General features: G+C 46.5%; 1 protein-coding gene across 1 annotated transcript in view; it reads right to left on the reverse strand.

The window, feature by feature from the left end:
• Positions 1 to 299: 299 nt before the first annotated feature.
• Positions 300 to 22,047, reverse strand: part of mfsd6b (major facilitator superfamily domain containing 6b) — a 108,266-nt gene continuing 86,518 nt past the window's right edge. The window contains 3 exon segments of the mRNA XM_038789147.1: positions 300 to 2,871; positions 5,279 to 5,559; positions 16,844 to 16,942. Of these exon segments, the coding sequence (XP_038645075.1) occupies positions 2,581 to 2,871; positions 5,279 to 5,559; positions 16,844 to 16,942 (671 nt within the window). The 3' untranslated portion in view covers positions 300 to 2,580.

Genomic DNA, 22,047 nt, shown 5'->3' on the forward strand with positions numbered 1-22,047 from the left:
AGCTCTGGAGTGAGCAAGATGAGCAGGCATTCTTGTGAAAAGTTTTATAGGTAACAGCTCCCTCCTATGGAGGGACTCAAAATTACTACCTTAACAGCATTTCCCGTCGATTTCAATGAACTGGACAACTGGAGGATTTTAAAAATGCAACCATTTATCAATGCAATCTTAGTAGTTTCATCCTGAGTTAATTAGGTGATTAGGCTAGGCTTTTGGTTTTCTCTAAGATTGATGTTTTCTAGTTCCTTGTATGTATATTCAGTAAAAATTGACAAGTTTATTTGAATTGCTGAGTAAAATGCGATCAAAAATCCATTTATTAATAAAATTGTCATAGATTTAACATACAAGCAGTTCTTTCAGCACTAACATAATCACATAATATAATTTAACATTGTTTACATCTCCACTGAAACAGATCTAAAAATTTTAATGCCCAAGAGCCCACTACAAAATCAATATATTTTGTACATTGCGTTCTTAATTTCATAGAATCCCTACAGTGTAGAAGGAGGCCATTCAGCCCATCAAGTCTGCACTGACCTTTCAAAAGACCATCCTATCTAGGCCAATCCTGCCCTGTTTCTGCAACCCAACCCCAAGGGGCAATTTATCATGGCCAATCCACCTAACCTGCACATCTCTGGACTGCAGGAGGAAACCGGAGCACCCAGAGGAAACCCACGCAGACAAAGGAATCTGAAGTGAACCCGGGTCCCGAGCAATGGTGAGGCAGCAATGCTAACCACTGCCACCATGCCACCCCGTTATTTGTAATACATTGAAGGCACTAACAATTGTATAGACAACACAATAAAGTACCCTATAACTGAACCAAAATGGGTAAATCCTCATTATTGCAAATTTGTAATGACTGGCAGAGGTGTGAGCTCCTTTTATTACAAAGAGGTTCAGGGGAAAGAGGATAAAATTGGGAAATTTAAAAATATTGTTTTTTTTAATCCGTTTAGATTTCCCACGATGGCTCTAATGCTCAGTGAGAGACCTTTTGGAGTGCTTGCCTGCCAATTATCAAGAAATGAGAGAGCTGCACGAGTTCCCTTGTAGTCCAATGCCCTCACTTTTCAGATCTGACCCCACACCAACACCACCCCGAGCAAAACCAGGCTCTTTTGGTGTTTAGACCTGTTGCTCATTTAATAATATCTCTAATTATTCATTTTAAAAACCAGGATGAACAAAATAGTTAATTTTTGGGTGTGCATTTATTTCAAATTAGAAACCTTCAATAGAATTCTTGCAATTCAAATTCTGTATTCTATTCTGTCAGATTTAATCAGCAATGTACCACTAGCTTTTTAAAAATGCTCCAGGAGTTTTATATCCATAGATATGTTTTTGCAGATTTTTTTAAAAAGTCTGACCTTCAACACAAAATGTTGCTCTGAGTTTTTACTAATAAAGGTATACATCAAGACATTGAGTGACAAATTTAACTTTGCATTTAAGCAAAGATAATCTGAAAATTTGGAAGCATATTATCCATGTGAATAAATAATCTGTATAGTTTAAATAACCTAGATAGTTTACAACTAGATAACTTTTATTTTCTCTTTCCCTTCTCCAAAGTTAAATGAATTTGATGTACTGCTTAACTGGTGAATTAATTTAAATAAGTGACAGATAGTTCATGTACCCCACTGAAAACCTTCAAAAATTACCAATATCTCTGTTTCAGTGCAAACTGTTCATTAATTCCCTCAGAAAATCCCAACACCAAGTTCATCATTGGAGGTAGGAGGAATATTGCCCCATACATTATACATTTAAATACAGGAAATTGGGAATTGTGCATCTATAATTTTCAGAAGTTTGGTCATATTAAGTTCTCATTTTAAATGAAAACTGGACCAGTTCTAGAACTGTGTTAGTAGTGGTTACTTGTTGAATATCAGAAAATTACTTGCCCCAAATTCAGCTTTCTTATTTAATTCTTGCCCTCATCATTCATTTCAGACCATGTATCCTACCCATAACCGCTCACTTTCAACAGTGAGCACATCTGGTAATGTCTTAGTCAAAAGACAAACACATCAGCTACAATAGACGCCTGTGGTTATTCTGCTTGATAATTTAAATCCAATATAACATCTGGACCCCAGAAATTCTGATAGAGTTGACTGCACTGCAATAAAGCCACTCGCTTGTTTCAGTCACCTGACTTGTTTCCTGGTTGCATTTTGGTGGATTATAATGTCACTTCATTTGTTAATAGAATCCTAACAATTTAGCTACCTTTTGAGCTTCAATGCATGGTTTTAAGAATTGATGTAAATTTTGAATGGACAGAAATTTGTTAGAATTTGTTCTTCATTTATGAACAGGCACTTAAATTCTGCTATTGATGCTCTAAATACACTGAAATGTGCTGTAGAACCTTATAATTTCTGAAATTTACATTATTAGCCATCAGTGTCTTATTGATGATCTGGGCATATTGCATAACCGTTCTTTGAAAACATTCTTTTGTTTTTTTACAAAAAAGTCCATCCTGGGGAATTTATAAATACGTTTTTTCCAACACTTTTTCATGTGCTTTGTAATCTTTAAATCTGCTCATCAAGAGATGTCCTTTTGACTTGGTTGAATAATGCTGGTTTGCTTCGGCAAACCTGGATCAATATTCTGGTTTCCGTTTCCTGGCAATGGGATTAAGTTCCTAGGCAAATTTGACTGGTTGAATCCATTCTCAGTGGCTTGGGTAGAGCTTATGCTGGTCTGCTCATCTGGTTCAGAGGTAGTGACCGGGACGTCTGCCGTTGCTAGATTGTTGGAGCTGGGTGATGATTTAAGATGTGGAGGACACCCAACTGGCAAAGTGTCTGCAGATACGGGACAATCGTTTTCCTCCTAAAGTGAATATAAAAGCACATTTAACACATTGCCAAGGATTTTTAATTCCAGATAAATGTTAAGAGCACTAAGGACTTTTTCCAAAATTAATACAATTGGTTTATTATAAAATTAAAAATGTCAAAGTTATCGAGGCTGAGATAGAACAGTACCAGAGACCTGCAGTTAAAAGCAGGAGAGAAAAAAATAATCGTGTGGCATCAGTGCAATTGATTTTGTTGATGAATATTTTTCTTTTTCTCCCTGTAAACTTAAACCAGCAGGAAATTTAACATTTTTCAATTGGGGCAAGTACAAGTAGCACATTGCTAAGTATCAGCACAGAAACGAAAGGGAAAATGCTGGAAAATCTCAGCAAGTCTGGCAGCATCTGTAGGGAGAGAAAAGAGCTACCGTTTCGAGTCAGCACAGATTAGGTCTAGCGGTATTAATTAAAAATAGTTTAATCGCGGTACTAACTAGATTCTAAATCGAGGTACTAACTAGATTCTAAAAGAAATTGTTATAATTTTTGGCTTGATGGTGAGTCATGGAGAAAATATTCCTGTTGGCTCTGTAATTAAATGATGAATTATTATGACTACTCCCATGAAAGTTTACCAAGGAACTTGGTTAAGGGAGTTTTTAAAGACAATCCCCAGTCAAATCTGCAAAAAAGATGAAAGGAATTTTACACTGTTCAAGTGCAAAATTCCTTCTGGATTTCTCATAACATTTACTATTTTCTTTAATTTCCCAAAATACTTTCTCTAATACAACTTGTCATTATGAAATATATTTAACAGCATTTGCTGCATGTTCCCATTGTGATTATTCCTCATTTTGTCCTTTTCACCAGATTTGCTTCTGACATCTAACATTGTAAAGTCAAACAGGTGTTTGGAAGAATTTAAAGTTGTTTTCCCCACAAATGTTTATGGGCATCCATCCCAGTGATAGAATTAGCATCAGAAGCCTGCATTTTATGTTAGATTTCAGAACCTTGGTTTTCCACCTCCTTCTTGGTTTGGTCACATTACCGATGGAATGTATTACCATCACAGAGGTCACTTACATACAGGAGGTTCATTCCTGGCTTGTGTCAGGGAGTTGTAATATTTTAGGGACAGATTCACTGCAGAAGGTCCTGCCACACTGGGAAGGAGAGGTAGCCTGGCAGCTGTCCAATTTACAAATACTTTTAAATTGCCAAAAGGGTTTTAAATTTCATTCACAGGATTTGGGAATTAGTGTATCATAAACCTGCTAACATGTGGCTGGGCACGGTTCCCCGTCAAACAAAACTAACTAATGGGAGAAAGGCAAAGAACTGATGGCACAGAGGATTGTGTTGCTGCATTGCTTTCTATATTCACCCAACCAATCAAAATTCAGCAGCCGGAGGTGGCAAGGATACGTCAAGATGTTAATATTTCTGCTGCAATCCCAACTGTTGAGAGGTGCGATTCGTTTTGATGCCAATGTGTGCAACACGGTAGCACAGTGGTTAGCACAGTTGCTTAACAGCACCAGGGTCCCGGGTTCGATTCCCGGCTTGGGTCACTGTCCGTGCAGATTCTGCATGTTCTCCCAGTGTCTGCATGGGTTTCCTCCGGGTGCTCCGGTTTCCTCCCACAGTCTAAAGATGTGCAGATTGGGTGGGTTTACTGGGATAGGGTGGAGGCGTGGGCTTAAGTAGGGTGCACTTTCCACGAGCCGGTGTAGACTCGATTGCCGAATGGCCTCCTTCTGCACTGTAAATTCTATGATGGTTTAAGTCTAACTTTACCAAAATGGGATGATTAATCTAAATTTCTGACATGATCCTCCTTTATTTGGGATGATGCTCACGCTCTAGAATCAGTGAGCATCACCCCTCACCCACCGCCTCATCCCATCCAAGCAAAGTTCAGGGTGAAACTACAGCACATTAAACATGAGGTGCATATTTATTATTGTGAAGCTATTTATCTTGAACTTCTACCTGCTAAAATGCAGAAATAGCAAGGTCTCCGTCCTATTGTTAAGATATGAGACACATGGCCACTTGCCTTCATTTGAAGCAAGCAACAGTTTCTTTCCATTTCAATGGCAGCATCGGGATCAGGCACCCCCTCAGTTACCGTCATCATGTAAAAATGGGCAAATATAGTTTGGAAAAGGTGCTGAGGATGCAGTTTCTGATGCCAGTCGTCATTTCGCATTGTATTTTACAAGGATGGCCGCAATTAAAATATTACTTGCTATGAGCTAAACACGTTTCCCAACTAAAACTTCTACTTTTGCAGAGTATGTTTTTTCACAGCTGATTTCATTCAGTGTTTTGACTCTGAATTATCACAATTTAAACTTAAAAATTATAAGAGCTACCCTTGAGCATATTGATGAACAGAGTGAGATTTGTAATATAAAAGTGTCAATTAACCTGCAGTACATGATGCTCAATAGTTGCATTTGTCTTCGCCAACTTCACCATCTCTATAACTTGATAAAAGGCAAATGCAAGAGTGACCCAAGGTGATGAACTGATGGCCCAGGCTGGCTTTGTAACATCTTCCTGGTCCTCTTGGTACTTGGTCTTTTTTAGAGGAAGTTTGGTTTCAAGGTGGGGCATCATACTATCTGAGTGGTGTTGCACAAGGTCAATGGTCGCAATGGGAACCGGGCTAGATGGAACTGGAATCCGTTCTGCCAGCATTTTCTTTTCTGAATAATCAAGAAGAGATAAAATTAAAAGGCTCTACCAATGATAATATACAAGAAGATGGAGCAGAAATTTGAAGTTTTCACTTATGAGCAACATGGTATAGAAGTTCATTAGCTATGAAAGTAAAATAATTAAACTTAATACTTAAATTCTTCTAATGCAAGATAAATATAACAAATCAGAAATTTAGGAGTAATTTTGTTATACCTGGACTGGTTGAAGCAGCTATAAATTATGCATTTAAGGAGAAGTTTGGTGCATATGTGAAGGAGAAGGGACCAGAGAAGGAAGGAGAGGAACAGGAGGTCAAAATGAAAAGAGATAATTCCAGTGGGAGAAGACTCGGTTGATTATAGATAGATAGAACAGTATAGCACAGAACAGGACCTTCGGCCCTCGATGTTGTGCCGAGCAATGATCACCCTACTCAAAGCCCACGTATCCAACCTATACCCGTAACCCAACAACCCCCACCTGACATAGGTCAGTTGGACCAAGTAGCCTGTTTCTGCAGTCTAGATTCTGTGTTTGCAGTGGCTGTACTCTGCTCAAAAATCCTCACTCCTTGTCATTCATTCAGGTTGACTACTCTGGTTAAGTGTAGCATTTTCAAAGCTACATACCCAATGGATGAATCTCATAAAGATATTCTATTAGTAGGTTTGCAGTTTGCACACATGGTGCATGCTTCAGTAGCATGTTAACCACAGTTACAGTTCTGCAAATATCATCAGCCGCTGTTTACCTTAACGACAACAGAAGATGCTAGAAATAGCAAAAGACAGCTTCTGTGGGGAGAGAAATAGAGTTAACGTTTCAAGCTAAACAGTTAACTGTTTCACTCCACAGATGTTGCCCGCTTTGCTGATTATTTGCAACATTTTCTGTTACTTCATATTTCCAGCATTTGCAGGATTTTTCTTTTGTATTTACCCCAATATCTCTAATGCTTCCTGCAGCATTAGACTTTTTAAAAAAGTATTCTTAATAAGTTTTTGCAGAATTTTTCATAATAAAACAGTAGTAACAATAATACCAAAACAAACGAGTGAACATTAACATAGTGTAAAAAGAGAATATACAATAACAATTAAATAGACATTACCCCACGCGACCCAGTCTTCCCACACCATCCCAATGAAGCACTCAACCCCCACCCATGGATTGCTGCTGCTGCTGACATTTTAATTTCCCCCGAGAAGTCGACGAACGGCTTCCACCTCCAACAGACCTAGCGTAGACCCTCTTAAGGCAAACTTTTATTTTTCTCGAGGCTGAGAAACCCAGCCATGTTGGTAACCCAAGTCTCTACACTCGGGGGCTTAGAGTACCTCCACATTAATAAAATCCATCTCTTGGCTACTAGGGAGGCAAAGGCCAAGACGTCGGCCTCTTTCGCCCCCTGCACTCCCGGGTCTTCTGACATTCCAAAGATCGCTATCTCTGGACTCGACACCACCCGTGTGTTAAGCACCTTGGACATTGCCCTCGTGAACCCTTGCCAGAACACTAAGCTCCGGGCATACCCAAAACATTTGCAGGGCTGCCCTTGCACCTCATACAACTGTCTTCTACCCCAAAAAACCTGCTCATTCTCGCTGCCATCATGTGTGCCCGGTGGACCACCTTAAATTGAATCAAACTGAGCCTGGCACATGATGAGGAGGAATTAACCCTGCCCAGGATCTCGGCCCACAGACCCGCTTCCAACTCCTCAGCTGACCCCTCCTCCCACTTGCCCTTGAGCTCCTCCACCGGGGTTTCCTCCGCCTCCTGTAGTTCCTGGTAGATATCCAACACCTTCCTCTCCTCCACCCAGGTGCCGGAGACCACCCTGTCCTGTATCCTCAGTGGCGGCAGCGTCAGAAAGGCCACTACCTGTTTTTTCAGGAAGGCTCGTACTTGCAGATATTTAAAGGCGCTTCCTGGCGGCAGATTAAATTTGTCATTTCTCCTCTAGCGCCTTCGAACTGGGAAAACCTCCGTCTATGAACAGATCTCCCATCCTTCGCTGCCAGCTCTGGAACCCACTATCCATCCTACCTGGGACAAACCTGTGGTTGTTACATATCGGGGTCCAGACCAACGCTCCCTCCAGGTTCTTGTACCTCCTCCACTGTCCCCAGATCCGCAGTGTCGCCACCACCACACTTGTGGAGTAACAGGTCGGCGAGAACGGCAAAGGAACCGTTATCAAAGCTCTCAGACTAGTACCTTCACATGGCGGCACCTCCAGCTAGCTCCCTACGCCGCCCCCCCATCGCCCACTTCCTAATCATAGCTATATTGGCCGCCCAGTCGTAGTTGCGAAAGTTCGGCAGCGCCAACCCCCCCCCCCCCCCCCCGGACTGTGCTCCAACAGTCTTATTCGCCCACACAAAGCCTGTATGATCCTACGCACCCACTTTAAAAAGGCCTTGGGGATGAAGATGGGGAGGAACTGAAAGACAAAAGTCTGGGGAGGACAGTCATTTTCACGGCCTGCACCCTCCCTGCCAGTGACAGCGGGAGCATGTCCCACTTTTTAAAGTCCCTTTCCATTTGCTCCACCAACCGGGTCAGGTTGAGCTTGTGCAGGGCATCCCATTTCCTGGCCACCAGTATACCCAGGTAACAAAAACTTTTCTCTACCATCCTGAGCGGCAGATCTTTCAGTCTCTCCTCCTGCCCCTTGGCCTATATCACAAACAACTCGCTCTTTGTACCCTGAAAAACTACCAAAATCCCTCAGGATCCGCAGATCCTTCCCCCATCCCCTCCACGGGGTCCGAAATGTACAGGAGCAAATCATCTGCGTATAGCGAGACCCGATGTTCCACCCCAACACCCCCCTCCCCCGAACCAGTCCCCGCCACTTCCTCAAGGCTCTCAGCGCCATAGTGGTTCTATAGCTAGGGCAAATAGTAACGGGGAGAGGGGACACCCCTGCCTCGTTCCCCTGTGAAGCTCGAAGTACCCCGACCTCAGCCAGTTTGTACATACACTTGCTACAGGCGCCTAGTTTCACCCAGCCAATAAAGCCCTCACCAAACCCGAACCTCCCCAGTGTTTCCCACAGGTACTCCCACTCCACCCAGTCAAAGGCTTTCTCTGCTTCCATTGCTGTTACCACCTCTGCCTCCCCTCCCTCGGAGGGCATCATAATATTCAAATGTCTCCGGACATTGGTATTGAGTTGTCTGCCTTTAACAAACCCAGTCTGGTCTTCCTCTATCACCCCGGGACGCAATCCTCAATTCTTGTGGCCAGAATCTTAGCTAGCAATTTGGCATCCACATTTAAAAGCAAAATCAGCCTGTATGACCAGCAATGTTCCGGGTCCTTCCCTCGTTTAAGAATGATGTGGAGATGCCGGCGTTGGACTGGGGTGAGCACAATAAGAAGTCTTACAACACCAGGTTAAAGTCCAACATGTTTGTTTCAAACACTAGCTTTCGCAGCACTGCTCCTTCCTCACCGGAGGAAGGAGCAGTGCTCCGAAAGCTAGTGTTTGAAACAAACATGTTGGACTTTAACGTGGTGTCGTAAGACCCGTTTAAAAATGAGTGAGATCAAAGCCTGTGACATTGTTGGGGGGGGGGGGGAGGGTTCCTTTCTCTCTGGCCTCATTGAGCGTCCTCATCAGGAGTGGGCTCAATATTTCCGAACATTTCTTATAGAATTCTACCTGGTAACCGTCCGGCCCCGGGGCTTTACCCAATTGCATGCCCTCTATACCCTTGACAATCTCCTCCAATCTAATTGGGGCCCCCAGCCCCTCCACCAGGTCCTCTTCCACCTTTGGAAACCTCAAGTGGTCCAAAAATTGCCTCATCCCTTCTGCTCCCATCGGGGGCTCCGAGTCATGTAGTTTACTAATACTGTTATCATGGAGGGAATCAAAGCCCCCGAGGGCTGAGGTATGGCCTAGAGAAAGTCAAGTTCGTCTTGAGAGGTTCGCTACTAGGGTTCGCCCGAAGGTGGAGGCCATTTAATGACTTCTTCGCAGAGGAGTAAGCGTCAGCAGGGGGGGGGAGGGGGGGGGCTAGGGTAGAGTAGGGGGATATTGAGGCAGGTCAGTGTGTGAACAGAGCCTGGTTTGCATTATGTTTAATGTGGAATTTGTGTCGTGACTTTTTTTGTTTGTACTGTACAATGTCATTTTTTCTATATGCCTAAAATACCTCAATAAAATTGTTTGTATAAAAAAAAAATAACTCCTTAAAGACTCCGTTTACCACCCCCCGGATCCAAGACTGTGTTACCCTCCTTATTCTTTAGTCCCCTAATTTCCCTGGCCGCCTCCCTCTTTCGCAGTTGGTGTGCCAGCATGCTACTTGCTTTCTCCCCGTACTCATAGACTGGCCCCCTTGCCTTCCTCAGCTGTGCTAACACTTTCCCTGTGGTCAGCAGTTCAAACTCTGACTGCAGACTCCGCCGCTCCCTCAGTAGCCTCCACGTATCTCCTGTCCACTTAGAATATCTCCTCCACCAGTCTCTCCCTCTCCGATCTTTCTCTCTTTTCCCTATGGGATCAAATTGAGATGAGTTCCCCTCTGACAACTGCCTTCAGAGCCTCCCAGACAGTTGCCGCTGCTACCTCACCCGTATATAGAACAGCACAGAACAGGCCCTTCGGCCCTCGATGTTGTGCCGAACAATGATCACCCTACTCAAGCCAACGTATCCACCCTATACCAGTAACCCCCCCCCCCCCCCAAATTAACCTTATTTTTTAGGACACTAAGGGCAATTTATCATGGCCAATCCACCTAACCCGCATATCTTTGGACTGTGGGAGGAAACCGGAGTACCCGGAGGAAACCCACGCACACATGGTGAGGACGTGCAGACTCCGCACAGACAGTGACCCAGCCGGGAACTGAACCTGGGACCCTGGAGCTGTGAAGCATTTATGCTAACTACCGTGCTTCCCGAATAGTTTGTTTCCAGGTAATCCTGGATGTTCCTGCTAATCCACCCGCAAACCTCTACGTCCGCCAGCAGCCCCACATCCAGCCTCCATCTGCTCCATAAAACCCTTCAGTTCTTTAGCCACTGCCGGTCGCTTCCCTGTCCTGGACTTCTACCGGTCCAGCTCAGGGTCAATGACTGTGTTAAAGTCTCCCTCCATGATCAGGTTGTGTGACTCTTAAGTCCGGGATTTTGCCTAGCATGCGCCTCATAAATTCCACATCATCCCAGTTCGAAGCGTAGACGTTCACAAACACCACACGGACCCCCTCCCACTTTCCACTCACCATTATATACCTGCCCCCTTATCTACCACAATTCTCCCAGCCTCGATTGCTACACCCTTACTGATCAGAATTGCTACCCCCTGGTCATCCAGCCCTGAATGGAACACCTGGCCTACCCATCCCTTTCTCAATGTCGTGTGATCTGCGAGCTTTAAATGTGTCTCCTGAAGCATTGCTATGTCTACCTTTAACCCCTTTAGATGCGCAAACACATGCGCACTCTTTTGACCGGCCCATTCAAACCCCTCCCCCCCCCCCCCCCCCCCCCCTGCCGACTAGCCATCGCCCTTTTTTGACCAACCTCGAGCCCGCGCCTTTCGCTTCCACAGGGAGCCACCACCCCGACCCTCAGTTGGTACCCTGAAATTGATACCTCCTCTGTCAGCAAAGCAGCATCCCCCCCCCCCCCCCCCCCCCCCCCAACAGCCCCTCGACCCAAAACCCCCACCAAGCACCAGCTGAGCACTTGCTCACCCCCCACTACGCTCCCGAGAGTCAGCTGACCCCGGCAGCTCCCGCCCCTGGCGCCGATCAGACTGTCGCCTCATTGTCCGGACCCCTCTCCCCACATGAATAAACCAATTAAACCACCTCTCCAGCCCCAGTGAGTAAATAGTAAAACGAAACGAAAAATAAACAGAAGACACTAACATTGCCCCGTGAGAAGACACTTATTGAACCAAGGCTCCAACTTCCCAAAAAATCGCACTAAGTACAGGGCCCCCTCCCCCCTCCGTATCTCAACTTTGCCGAAAACACTGCACCCTCCAGCCACCACCACAGCCCTTACACGCACCCAACATTGTCTACAATCTTATATTAGAAACGGTACCATGTTACCCAGCCCCACCGTTGCATTCCACCAAAGCTTAACCGTCCTTTAATTCGAGTCCAGCTTTTCTTGTTTGACGAATGACCACGCCTCGTCCGGCCTCTCAAAATAGTGATGCCATTCCTCGTACGTGACCCATAGCCTCGCTGGGTGTAGCATCCCAAATTTCACCCCTTGCTGAAGAGGGTTGCCTTCACCCGGTTGAATCCAGCACACCTCTTAGCCAGCTCCGCACCCAGGTTCTGGTAGATGCGTACCATGCTGTTCTCCCACCTGCTGCTCTGTTCTTTTTTTGCCCACCGTAAGACAAGTTCCTTGTCTGAGAAGCGATGAAATCTCACCACCATGGCCCTCGGGGGTTCATTTGCCTTGGGCTTCTTTGTAAGGGCTCTGTGCGCCCCGTCCAGCTCCAGGGAACAAGGGAATACCCCCTTCCCTATCAGCATCTCCAGCATCTTGGACACAAATGCTCCCACATCCGACCCCTCCACACCTTCAGGGAGGCCCACAATTCTCAAGTTCTGTCTCCTGGACCTATTTTCTAGGTCCTCCAGCCTCTCCTGCCACTTCTTGTGGAGGTCATCCTGCGCCTCCACCTTAAGGACCAATACGACCAACTCGTCCTCATGGTCAGATAGCCTTTTTCTCCATCTCCTTAATCGCTTTCCCTTGTGTCACCTGAGTTGTGATCATTTGGTCTATTGATGCCTTCATCGGGGCCAGCATGTGCTTTTTAAGATCAGCAAAGCAGCCCCTAAGGAACCCCTGTTGCTCCTGTGCCCACTGCGCCCATACACCCTGGTCTATACTGGCCACCATGTTATGCCTCGGCACTCGCTCCGCACGCTTCTGTCTGTTGGGACTTAAATGCTTCACCCGACCACGTTGTGTGATCAGTGGGATGGGGGCCAATGAAGGTAGGGGCTGGATAGGTCGTCAAGGGGGCCTGTGGGGGTTGGAGGGGTTAGATGGCGTCCTGTGGTGGAGGGGGGGGGGGGGGGGGAGGGATGATTCGGGGTCCCTTGGGGAGGGTAGGCTCAGGATTTTGTGGGGGTCAGTGCTATATTTACCCAGGATTGGAGTTGATTTTAACTTCTACTTCTTCCTGGGTATCTATTCATTTCGGACAGTCAGAACAATCCAAAGGCTGCAATTTAATTTGAGTAGCAAATGGTTCCCAGTGCAGGGTAGCTGCCTTATGAAAGTTTAAAATTCCTGGGCAACAGACTTGCAGTCTTTGTGTGGAACATCAATGTGTGTGCGGGGAGGGGAGGAAAGAAAAAAGTGTAGTACCCCAGTGCATTTTTGGGACCCCCGGGAAGTTATGTGCAATAATTTGCTGGGACAACAGTGGGTCTCGCAGCACTGTATGGATGTCTGCTCTCTCAGCCAAGCCTCATTATGCATTATCAACTGAGAGGCTACACATCCATTGGTCTGTTGAAACAGCTACACCCCAAGGAAAACATTTATTGATTGACAGTTCTTGTTCTCTGATCTCTGTCAATTGCACAATGTTTGTTTACATAGGATAAAGAGTTTTCAAGTGCTTGCAGTTTCTGCTGTTGATACCTTAAGGGTCTGGATGTTTGACACTTTTTTTTACTGGGCTGTAGTGAAAACATTTCTGGCAAGAAAGTAGAAAGTTATGCATGAATAACTGTTTTATTAAGCCTTTCCACACATCCTATTGTTACTATAGGGTTCATTGGTTCTGTAGAGTGTGTATAATGAGTGGGCATGAGGGTTCTATAGCTTTGCATGGAGGTTATGAGGGGGCATGGATTGGGTTGGGAGGCATAGCTTGGCATGGGGAGATATGGGTAAAAGCTTTTAAACTTACTTTTCCAGAAATCCCCCTTTCAGACTATGGTCCACTCCACCCATGTGGGTCCGTAAACCATGAGTCCTTTAAAAGTTGGCGTAACTCTCTGAAAATGCGGAGGACTTGACATGCCTACCTCCACTATGGAGCTGTCCAGGTCAGGAGTGCAGGGTGTAAATTTGCGACCTGCACTAGCCTCACACTGATAAATGGAATCAGGATCTCCAGAATCGGCTCCATTTGTACATTGCCACAGAGTCTCCCCGACTCCGTGAAAATACAGCCCGTTAACTCTTTTTTTCTCCAACGGTGCTGCCCGATCTGCGAAAATTTTCTGTCGCATTATTTTTAATTGATGGCGCTTTTTTTCTGATAATGCAGTATATTGTATAAATTGATTGGGTTGATTTCTCCCATGTCCCTGCCGATGGGTTCAATGATGGCTGCAGGGGAAGAATACAGCAAGAGGCCCAAAAAATGCTTTTATGCTGACGTGGTTTTCTGGGGATCTTCCATGGCGGATCGGGAAACCTGCAAGAGGCCAGCGTGAAACTCACCTGCATCCCACTGCTGGGGTGCAATGAAACTCTGACCTCCCATGCCCAATTTTCTGCAGCGCCAGCGAGAAAAGAAGCTGGTGCAAAACCCATCTGGAACAACCTAGTGGGTAGAACAATGTCTGAGACTGCCACCAGAGTTCAAGATGGAATCCGTTGGCAACCCTGGGCCCCAGAACACCACAGCAGTGAATCAAAGGGAGTGGCTCCATCTTCCATCCTCAGAATGTTTCTGGAGATCGATCTTTTTTCTCAAGAGATCCATTTTAATTTTCAGGAGGTCTACCTTTCTTCAATCGTGGGTCAATGATGTTGGGCCCCTTTTCAATATGGCACCCGGACACGACGGCAGACAATGCTGCTTCATGCCTGCCTTGTCACGGGAAACTGTGCAAACCACCGAGTTACATGATTAAGGAGGTCGTGGTTGGAAGGTTTGGTGTCTTTCCGTCAGCATCCACAACGGGAAACGATTTGGGTGCGATCGAATGGCCTTGTCGCACCAGACCTGGTGAAGCGATGAGGTTGATAAATCGAGAGAGAGGCCCCTCGAGGGATTTGTGGCTCTCTGAACACCTCCCAATATCTAACGAGATCTCGTGTGAAAGTTGCAATCTGAATCTCTCTCTCACTGGGTCAGATCCAGATTAATATATTTAAGTAAGCCATTAGGCTCATTTAAATATGTCTGCGCCTTCTTCTCCCGAGGCCCAGGAACGAATGCCCGCACACAGGAGACCTTGTCATGGCACCATTTAGCACTGGTCCACACATTTGTGGACTAGGTGTGACTGCACCTGGGGGAGGATTGGAGGCCTCCAGGTGGTCAGGCTCTGGACAGGTTGGTGCTGCCATGCTAGCAGGGTTCCAGGCTGGCAGTGCCATGATGCCCAGCCGCCAGGTTGCCCATGGCAGAGATTGGGATAGGGGGCACATGCCCTTAGGGGGTCCTCGAATCTCTCCTAACCCCACCTCATAAGGGCAGCATGGTAGCACAATGGGTAGCAGTGTTGCTTCAAAAACTCCAGGGTCCCAGGTTCGATTCCCAGCTTGGGTCACTGTCTTTGTGGAATCTGCACTTTGTCCCAGTGTCGGTATGGGTTTCCTTCAGGTGCTCCGGTTTCCTCCCACAAGTCCTGAAAGACATGGGGCTAGATTCTCCGATTCTGGCGCTATGTCCTCACGCTGGTGTGGGAATGGTGGCGTTTTACGCCAGAAAAAATGGCACAAAGCGGCCACCGATTCCCCGTTTTGCTGGGAGCTAGCATGCCGGCAGCGTAGAGCACCCGGTTCTAGGTGCCGATATTGTCGGGTCCGTGGCCGCGCATACGCACGGCAACGGCCGCGCCGTGCTACATGGCGGAGGACGCACGCCGGCCCAGCCCGCGAAATAGTGCCCACCCTTTGGCCGGCTTGCATATCGGGAACTCAGCTGGTCAGTGGCGGAGCATTGGGGGCGTGCTTCAGGAAATGCCCTGACGCCGTCAATATGCCACTTTGAAAAGGGCAGAGCGTCGCGAAAGCGGCGACGCTTACGATTTGGTCGGAAACTTGGATTCTCCAGCCAAACTCGAATCCAGCCTGTGCTGTTAGGTAATTTGGACATTCTGAATTCTCCCTCTGTGTACCCGAACAGACGCCGGAATGTGGCGACTAGGGGCTTTTCACCGTAACTTCATTGCAGTGTAAACGTAAGTCTACTTGTGACAATAAAGATTATTATTATGGAGCAGTGCGGGGTTCCGCAGTCCGCAGTGCGGTGTCGGAGAACGGTTGAGAGATCGGGCAGCATTTTTTGAAAACGGCGCCCCGATCTCCGTGCACTGACGGGCAGTGAGGCGCGGTGTTCCTGACCGCAGCCAAAAGAAAAGAGTCCCGTTTGATAGCGCTGCAGGCCCAGAGAAAGACCTCGCTATACGCACCCAAACAGGATTCTGTTGTTTGGGCATGAGATTGTGCTCTTTACATTCCTGCCTGCCACCGGACTTAGTCCCAGGATGGAAGAATTCAGCCCATGGGGTCGTAAATTCCAGTCTTGGTGCGAATACAAGTTTATATCTTTGTGGGTGGAGGGGGAGGGGAGGGGGAGGCAATTGGTGGTGGTGGAATTACACATTTGGACTAGATCTTAAAGGTTAAGTCAGGGGGTTATATTCGCTTTTCCCCTATTTCTCAATGCAGGAGGAGGTCTCCCAAGAAATTCCTTTCTTTAAACCTTGGTGGCGCTGTCCCGCAAACTAACAAGAGTCCCTTTGAGGCTTTTTAACTAGACTCCACCCTTTATTAGATTAGGGTGATCCATGCCAGAGGAGATTAAATATCTCCTGTAGTCAGAATGGCTCCTATGGGAACTAAAAGGTTTATCCCAAAAACTTCTCTTCAGCCCATTTGGACTCCTGCCTCACAAGGGTGGTTCATGCCATCGATGCACCCTACAAGCAGTGGTGTCTGGCACCTTCCAACAAACAACCCTTGCTTGGAATTTGGAAGGAGTCTCTGGCCTTGCTCAAGGTTGGAAAGCAGGTTTCACTCTGCTGCAAATACATCAGAAGTTGGGGCTTTGCAGGCATTTTCTTTTACCTGCATGCCTCATGGAAGGTAGTGGACTGGGAAGGAAGGGAGAGGGAGGTAAAACCATCCCCTTACAGCTGTTCGCTGGTAACCCGTTAGCCTGCGCCAGGACAGAGGCCACCTGCTTTTCAGTTTAACTTTGGAGGGGAATTAAAGGCCAAATATGTTTTAAACATGTTTAATATTACATAATAACATTTCAGTGAAATTTCTAGTCAGGATTAACACAGTTCCTGTGAATGCGATAGTGATAAATACCTTCATCTTCATCAGGCACTGCCAACCATTGGATCAAGGCAAAAAGTAGGAGAATCACTAGAGAGGCCATACCAATCCCACGGAATGTTTGTGGAGCACCTGAAATCCATATCACACAATATTACCGAATGGAAATACCCTGTTCATTTATGAATCACAAGGTACTTAATATCTACAAAGATAATTTCAGTAAAAGGCGTGACCATGACTAAATGAAACCTGATGTGACTACAATTTAAACCACGCAGTATAATATCATGTTAGTTTGATAGTAATGTTAGCACAGTGGCATGCCATCTATTATGATTCACTGTAACAGCCGCCACTTGTGAAACAGATCACAACTACTGGCTCCATGAACTGGGCAGGAGTTAAAACACTAGCTCTGGGCATTCTGAACTAGTGCCCGCCACCGTTTTGATTGTTTATTTTTCTTCCATTCTTCTGGGCAACCATCATCTCTCTGATGAGAGGAGACAGACAAACCTAGCACTGAACCTCGACACTGCTCTTTAGGTGGTTCAAGGAGTTGCTGGAAGAATTGGGCCCTTCAATACTCGCCTCCCAGCAAGGATTTACCTAGCTCTGCTTGGTATCTTCCTGCGGCAGAAATGAGATTGGAAATCTCATAAATGATGAATTAATGGCCATTCTGAGTGCTGCCGGGGAGGGCGGGAAGAGAGCGAGTGTCGAGTGCAGGCAGGCGTTTCCAGCAAACCCCCTGATGACTGCCTCAGAGAGTTGCAGTATTGTTTTAATGACATTTGAACCAAACATATACTGGCAAACTATCATAGCGAATCAAGCAACTGGCAGAAAAACACATCTAAATCCTCAAACATTGTATTTTATTTAATCCTGGACATTTTATCCCACTTTGGATCGGAAATGGTGAAAATACATGAACGCCACCTGACCGCTTGATCCATGTGCCAAGTATAAAAGCACACAGGCCATGTAAAATTAGGGCCAATCGTATACTTAATTAAGTTAACTGTGCTTTCAATTGTTGGCGGGTGCACTTCCGATGCTTGTGTGCTTCCCATGACCAAAATATCGCATGCGGGCACCATGACGTCAGGAAGCATGGCCGACATCTTCTCATGCAACATCATGCGAGTATGGGTCAGCCAAGTGTCTGCCCAAACTCCATAAAATTGGCCACTGAATTGTGGAACATGTTTGCAAAAAGGAACTCACAATCCAATATAACAAACAGCAATTTATTTATTCATTCAACTTTGCCCTAGGTCTTAGAACTTTACTCAAAGTTTCGCTTCAGGTGAATATTTATTTTTTGAGTTGTCAACCTTCTTTGGGGACGTGTCAAATTTCTTGATGCTGGAGGTTAGTTTCTCAAAGCCTTTGTAGGTTGGCCTGTATGGAAACCTGATACAAAACCTAACCTCCCTGACATTGGCTTTCTGCCACTTTATAGTTATGTACCTAATGTAGTAGTTCTTCACATCCACATCATGTAACAAGCAGCTTGATTCAGAAGGAACCACCAAATTCAGTTTGTTTGAATAGATTAAGGTCAATAGGACGGTTTAAATACATTGCTGAGGAAACTTCAGCTGATCCAATGATCCATTATGTTTAGATTATTTCATGACTAAAGAACTGTAAAATGTGCAGAAGCTTGCTGCTGTATTGTGTATTGCAACGGAAATGAATGGAAACGCAGAAATTGAATTTGGATACCAATATGTCAGAGTACAACTAAAAGTAGTTCTGTTCTGTTTTGTAATTTTTATATTGCTCATGTTTCTATCATCAATGTGGTGACTCCAGTCAAGTATAGACCACGTGGTCTTCTCGTACTGTTTAGTTGCCACAAGGGGTACCATTTCCTAAGTGGGCATTTCCCATTTCTGAAACTGGGCAGTAAGTATATAAGCAGGGTACAAGACTATGTAAGGCTGTCACAGCTAAAGACAATGAGCACATTTCTCCCAAAACTTTTTAAGAGCGCAATTCTCCGGAAAGATTTCCAAGTGTGGTAGCAAGCAGGAACTGCTGCGAGCTTCCTGACTCTCGGGCCGGAGACGCTATTCAACATTAACTGGCCCACATAACGAGGCCCCACAGACTTCTCGCCGCAAATTAAGGTTCCCCAGCGCTCGCCAGCACCCCCCACCACCCCTCCCACCGACAAGGTCGAGCAGCACTTAAACAGCAGTTACAAAGCGAGCCCCACTCAGCTCACAGCCATGGCGCTGAGACAACCGGCCCCAAGATTCGGGGATGCAGATCTGGGGAGGCTCCTTGATGCAGTGATGTCTTGTTCTCTCGAGGGTCCCGGTGGGTGAGCTACAGGGCAGCCAGTGCTGCCTGGGGCACGGTGGCATCGGCCGTGAGCTTGGGGAGTGTGACTAGGAGGACTGGCCTCCAGTGTCGTAAGAAGGTCAACAACCTACACCGGCCAACACGGGTGAGCTGACACCAACAACCCCATTTCCCCCCCCCCCCCCCCCCCCCCCGTCCCGTCCCCGGAGACCTTTCTGTCCCCATGTGAGCATCCTCCAACGCTCCCTTCACCCCCCTTCCTTCAACCCTGCTAACTCTCCTTCACACACCCCCCTCACACCACAGTGAACCACGCATGTGGCTAACGATGCTCTCTGTGCCTCCGCAGGAGAAGCTCTCCCACAATCACCAGGAGAGGGCCCAGGCTGGTGGAGGGGTGCCGGACATGTGCATCCTCACTACCTTCGAGAAACGGGCCCTGATGGGGCTGGCCAAGGACAGAGCAGTCACCAATGTGGAGGTTGGCGGACGCTACAGCGGTGAGGGTCCATCGGGCCCACCCATATTTAAATGAGCCGTAAATATCACTGGGCGTGATCCGGATTGCACCAGGCGCCATGAATCACGAGATCTGTGATCAGCCTAGCTCAATGCCCAACTTGGGCCTCTCCCATCATTCACCCTTCACACCCGGCTCCATGCCGGGCGCAGCACTATGGATGCACCTCGCCCCAATGTCATTCCCATTCAATAGTCATGTACATATATATTCCTGTAGGAGTTGTCGTATAATGATCTGGAAGGCACTGCCTGAAACTGGTGGATGCAGAGTTCACATCACTCTCAAAAGGGAATTGGAGGGCGGCACAGTGGGTTAGCCCTGCTGCCTCACGGCACCGAGGTCCCAGGCTCGATCCCGGCTCTGGGTCACTGTCCGTGTGGAGTTTGCACATTCTCCCCGTGTTTGCGTGGGTTTCACCCCCACAACCCAAAGATGTGCAGGGTAGGTGGATTGGCCTCGATAAATTGCCCCTTAATTGGAAAAAATGAATTGGGTAAAAAAAAAAAGGAATTGGATATATGCTTGATAAGAAAACAAATGTAGGACTATAGTAAGAGTAGGGGAGTGGAATACCAACAGATTTGTAAATTTCATTGCCGGAGCAGCGGCCAGCCATTGGATACCGGCAGGTGCTGAGCCTATCGGGAGGTGAGTGTGAGTTGTAAGTTTAAATTACTTACCTTTGCAGGAAACAGGAAGTTTGTCCCGCGGACTTCTGGGAAGGTTTACCCCTCCCTAGTCAATAAATTCTGGTGGAGAGGAAACCCGAGACACTACACGTGTAGTGTCTCCCACCCGCCCTCCTCCTCTAACCTAATAATAAGACCCATTGGGGTGAGCAGGTGAGTGCCTTATTACATTATTATTTTTCTTTTTCTTATTTGTTAACCAGAACTAGGTTGGAAAAGACTATAGCAGAGGTATCCAAGTTTTTTTTTTAACTGAAATTTATACAAAGTGATAAAGTAATTAACTAATCAGGGATGGCTGGGCAGGTGATGTGCTGTAGCTGTATGATGTGGGAGCTGGCTGTTCCCCTTGTGAATGGCAATGACCACATCTGCAGCAAGTGTTGGTTGCTGGAAGAACTCCGGCTCAGAGTTGATGATCTGGAATCTGAGCTTCAAACACTGCGGCACATTCGGGAGGGGGAGAGTTACCTGGACACTTTGTTTCAGGAGGCAGTCACACCTGGGAGATTAAGTAATTCACATTCAGTAAGTGATCAGGGACTTCAGAGTGTGACTGTAAGTGAGGCAGGCAGGGGGAACCTGAGTGCAGGAGCCTCAGCCCTTGACCTTGTCCAACAGGTATGAGACTCTTGCTCCCTGTATGGATGAGGAAAAGGGCTCTGGACAGGATGAGCCAGCTGACCACGGTACCATGGTGCAGAAGGCCATTCAAGAGGGGGGAGTAAAAAGACAAGTAGTTCTTATAGGGGATTCTATAATTAGGGGGACAGATAGTATCCTATGCAAGCCGGATCGGGAGTCTCGCATGGTGTGTTGCCTGCCCGGTGCCAGGGTGCGGGACGTCTCCGACCGGCTTGAAAGGATATTGGAGCGAGAGGGGGAGGATCCAGTTGTTGTGGTCCACGTTGGGACTAACAACATAGGTAAAGCTAGGGTGGAGGACCTGTTCGGGGACTATCAAGCACTAGGAAGAAAATTGAAATACAGGTCCTCAAGTGTCATAATCTCCGGATTACTGCCCGAGCCACGTGCCAATTGGCATAGGGATAAGAAAATTAGGGAAGTAAACACGTGGCTAAGGGATTGGTGTGGGAAAGAGGGATTCCACTTCATGGGACATTGGCATCAGTTTTGGAACCGGGGGGGATCTGTACCGTTGGGACGGTCTCCACCTGAACCGATCTGGAACCAGTGTTCTAGCGAAGAGGATAAATAGGGTGGTCAGTAGGACTTTAAACTTCTGAGTTGGGGGGGAAGGGAAAGTGAAAGCGACAGGGAGCATGGAGTTAAATGGCAAGATACACAGGAGGATAACATGTAGGCAGGTGGATTTAAGCTTGAGGCAGACTAGGAATGCAACAAAAAGGAAGGATAACTTTGGACATCTTAGGACTTCCAATATCTGTAATGATAAGAAAGTTAGCATTAAGGCACTTTACCTGAATGCTCGTAGCATTTGTAACAAAGTAGACGAACTAATGGCACAGATCATCGTGAATGATTATGATGTGGTAGGCATCACAGAGACATGGCTGCAGGGGGGTTCAGGACTGGCAGTTAAACATCCAAGGATATACAACCTATCGAAAAGACAGGGAGGTGGGCCGAGGGGGTGGGGTTGCCTTGTTAGTTAAGAACAAAATTAAATCTATGGCACTAAACGACATAAGGTCGGATGATGTGGAGTCTGTGTGGGTAGA

This window comes from Scyliorhinus canicula, chromosome 2 (assembly GCF_902713615.1).
Source record: "Scyliorhinus canicula chromosome 2, sScyCan1.1, whole genome shotgun sequence".
NCBI classification, from domain to species: domain Eukaryota; kingdom Metazoa; phylum Chordata; class Chondrichthyes; order Carcharhiniformes; family Scyliorhinidae; genus Scyliorhinus; species Scyliorhinus canicula.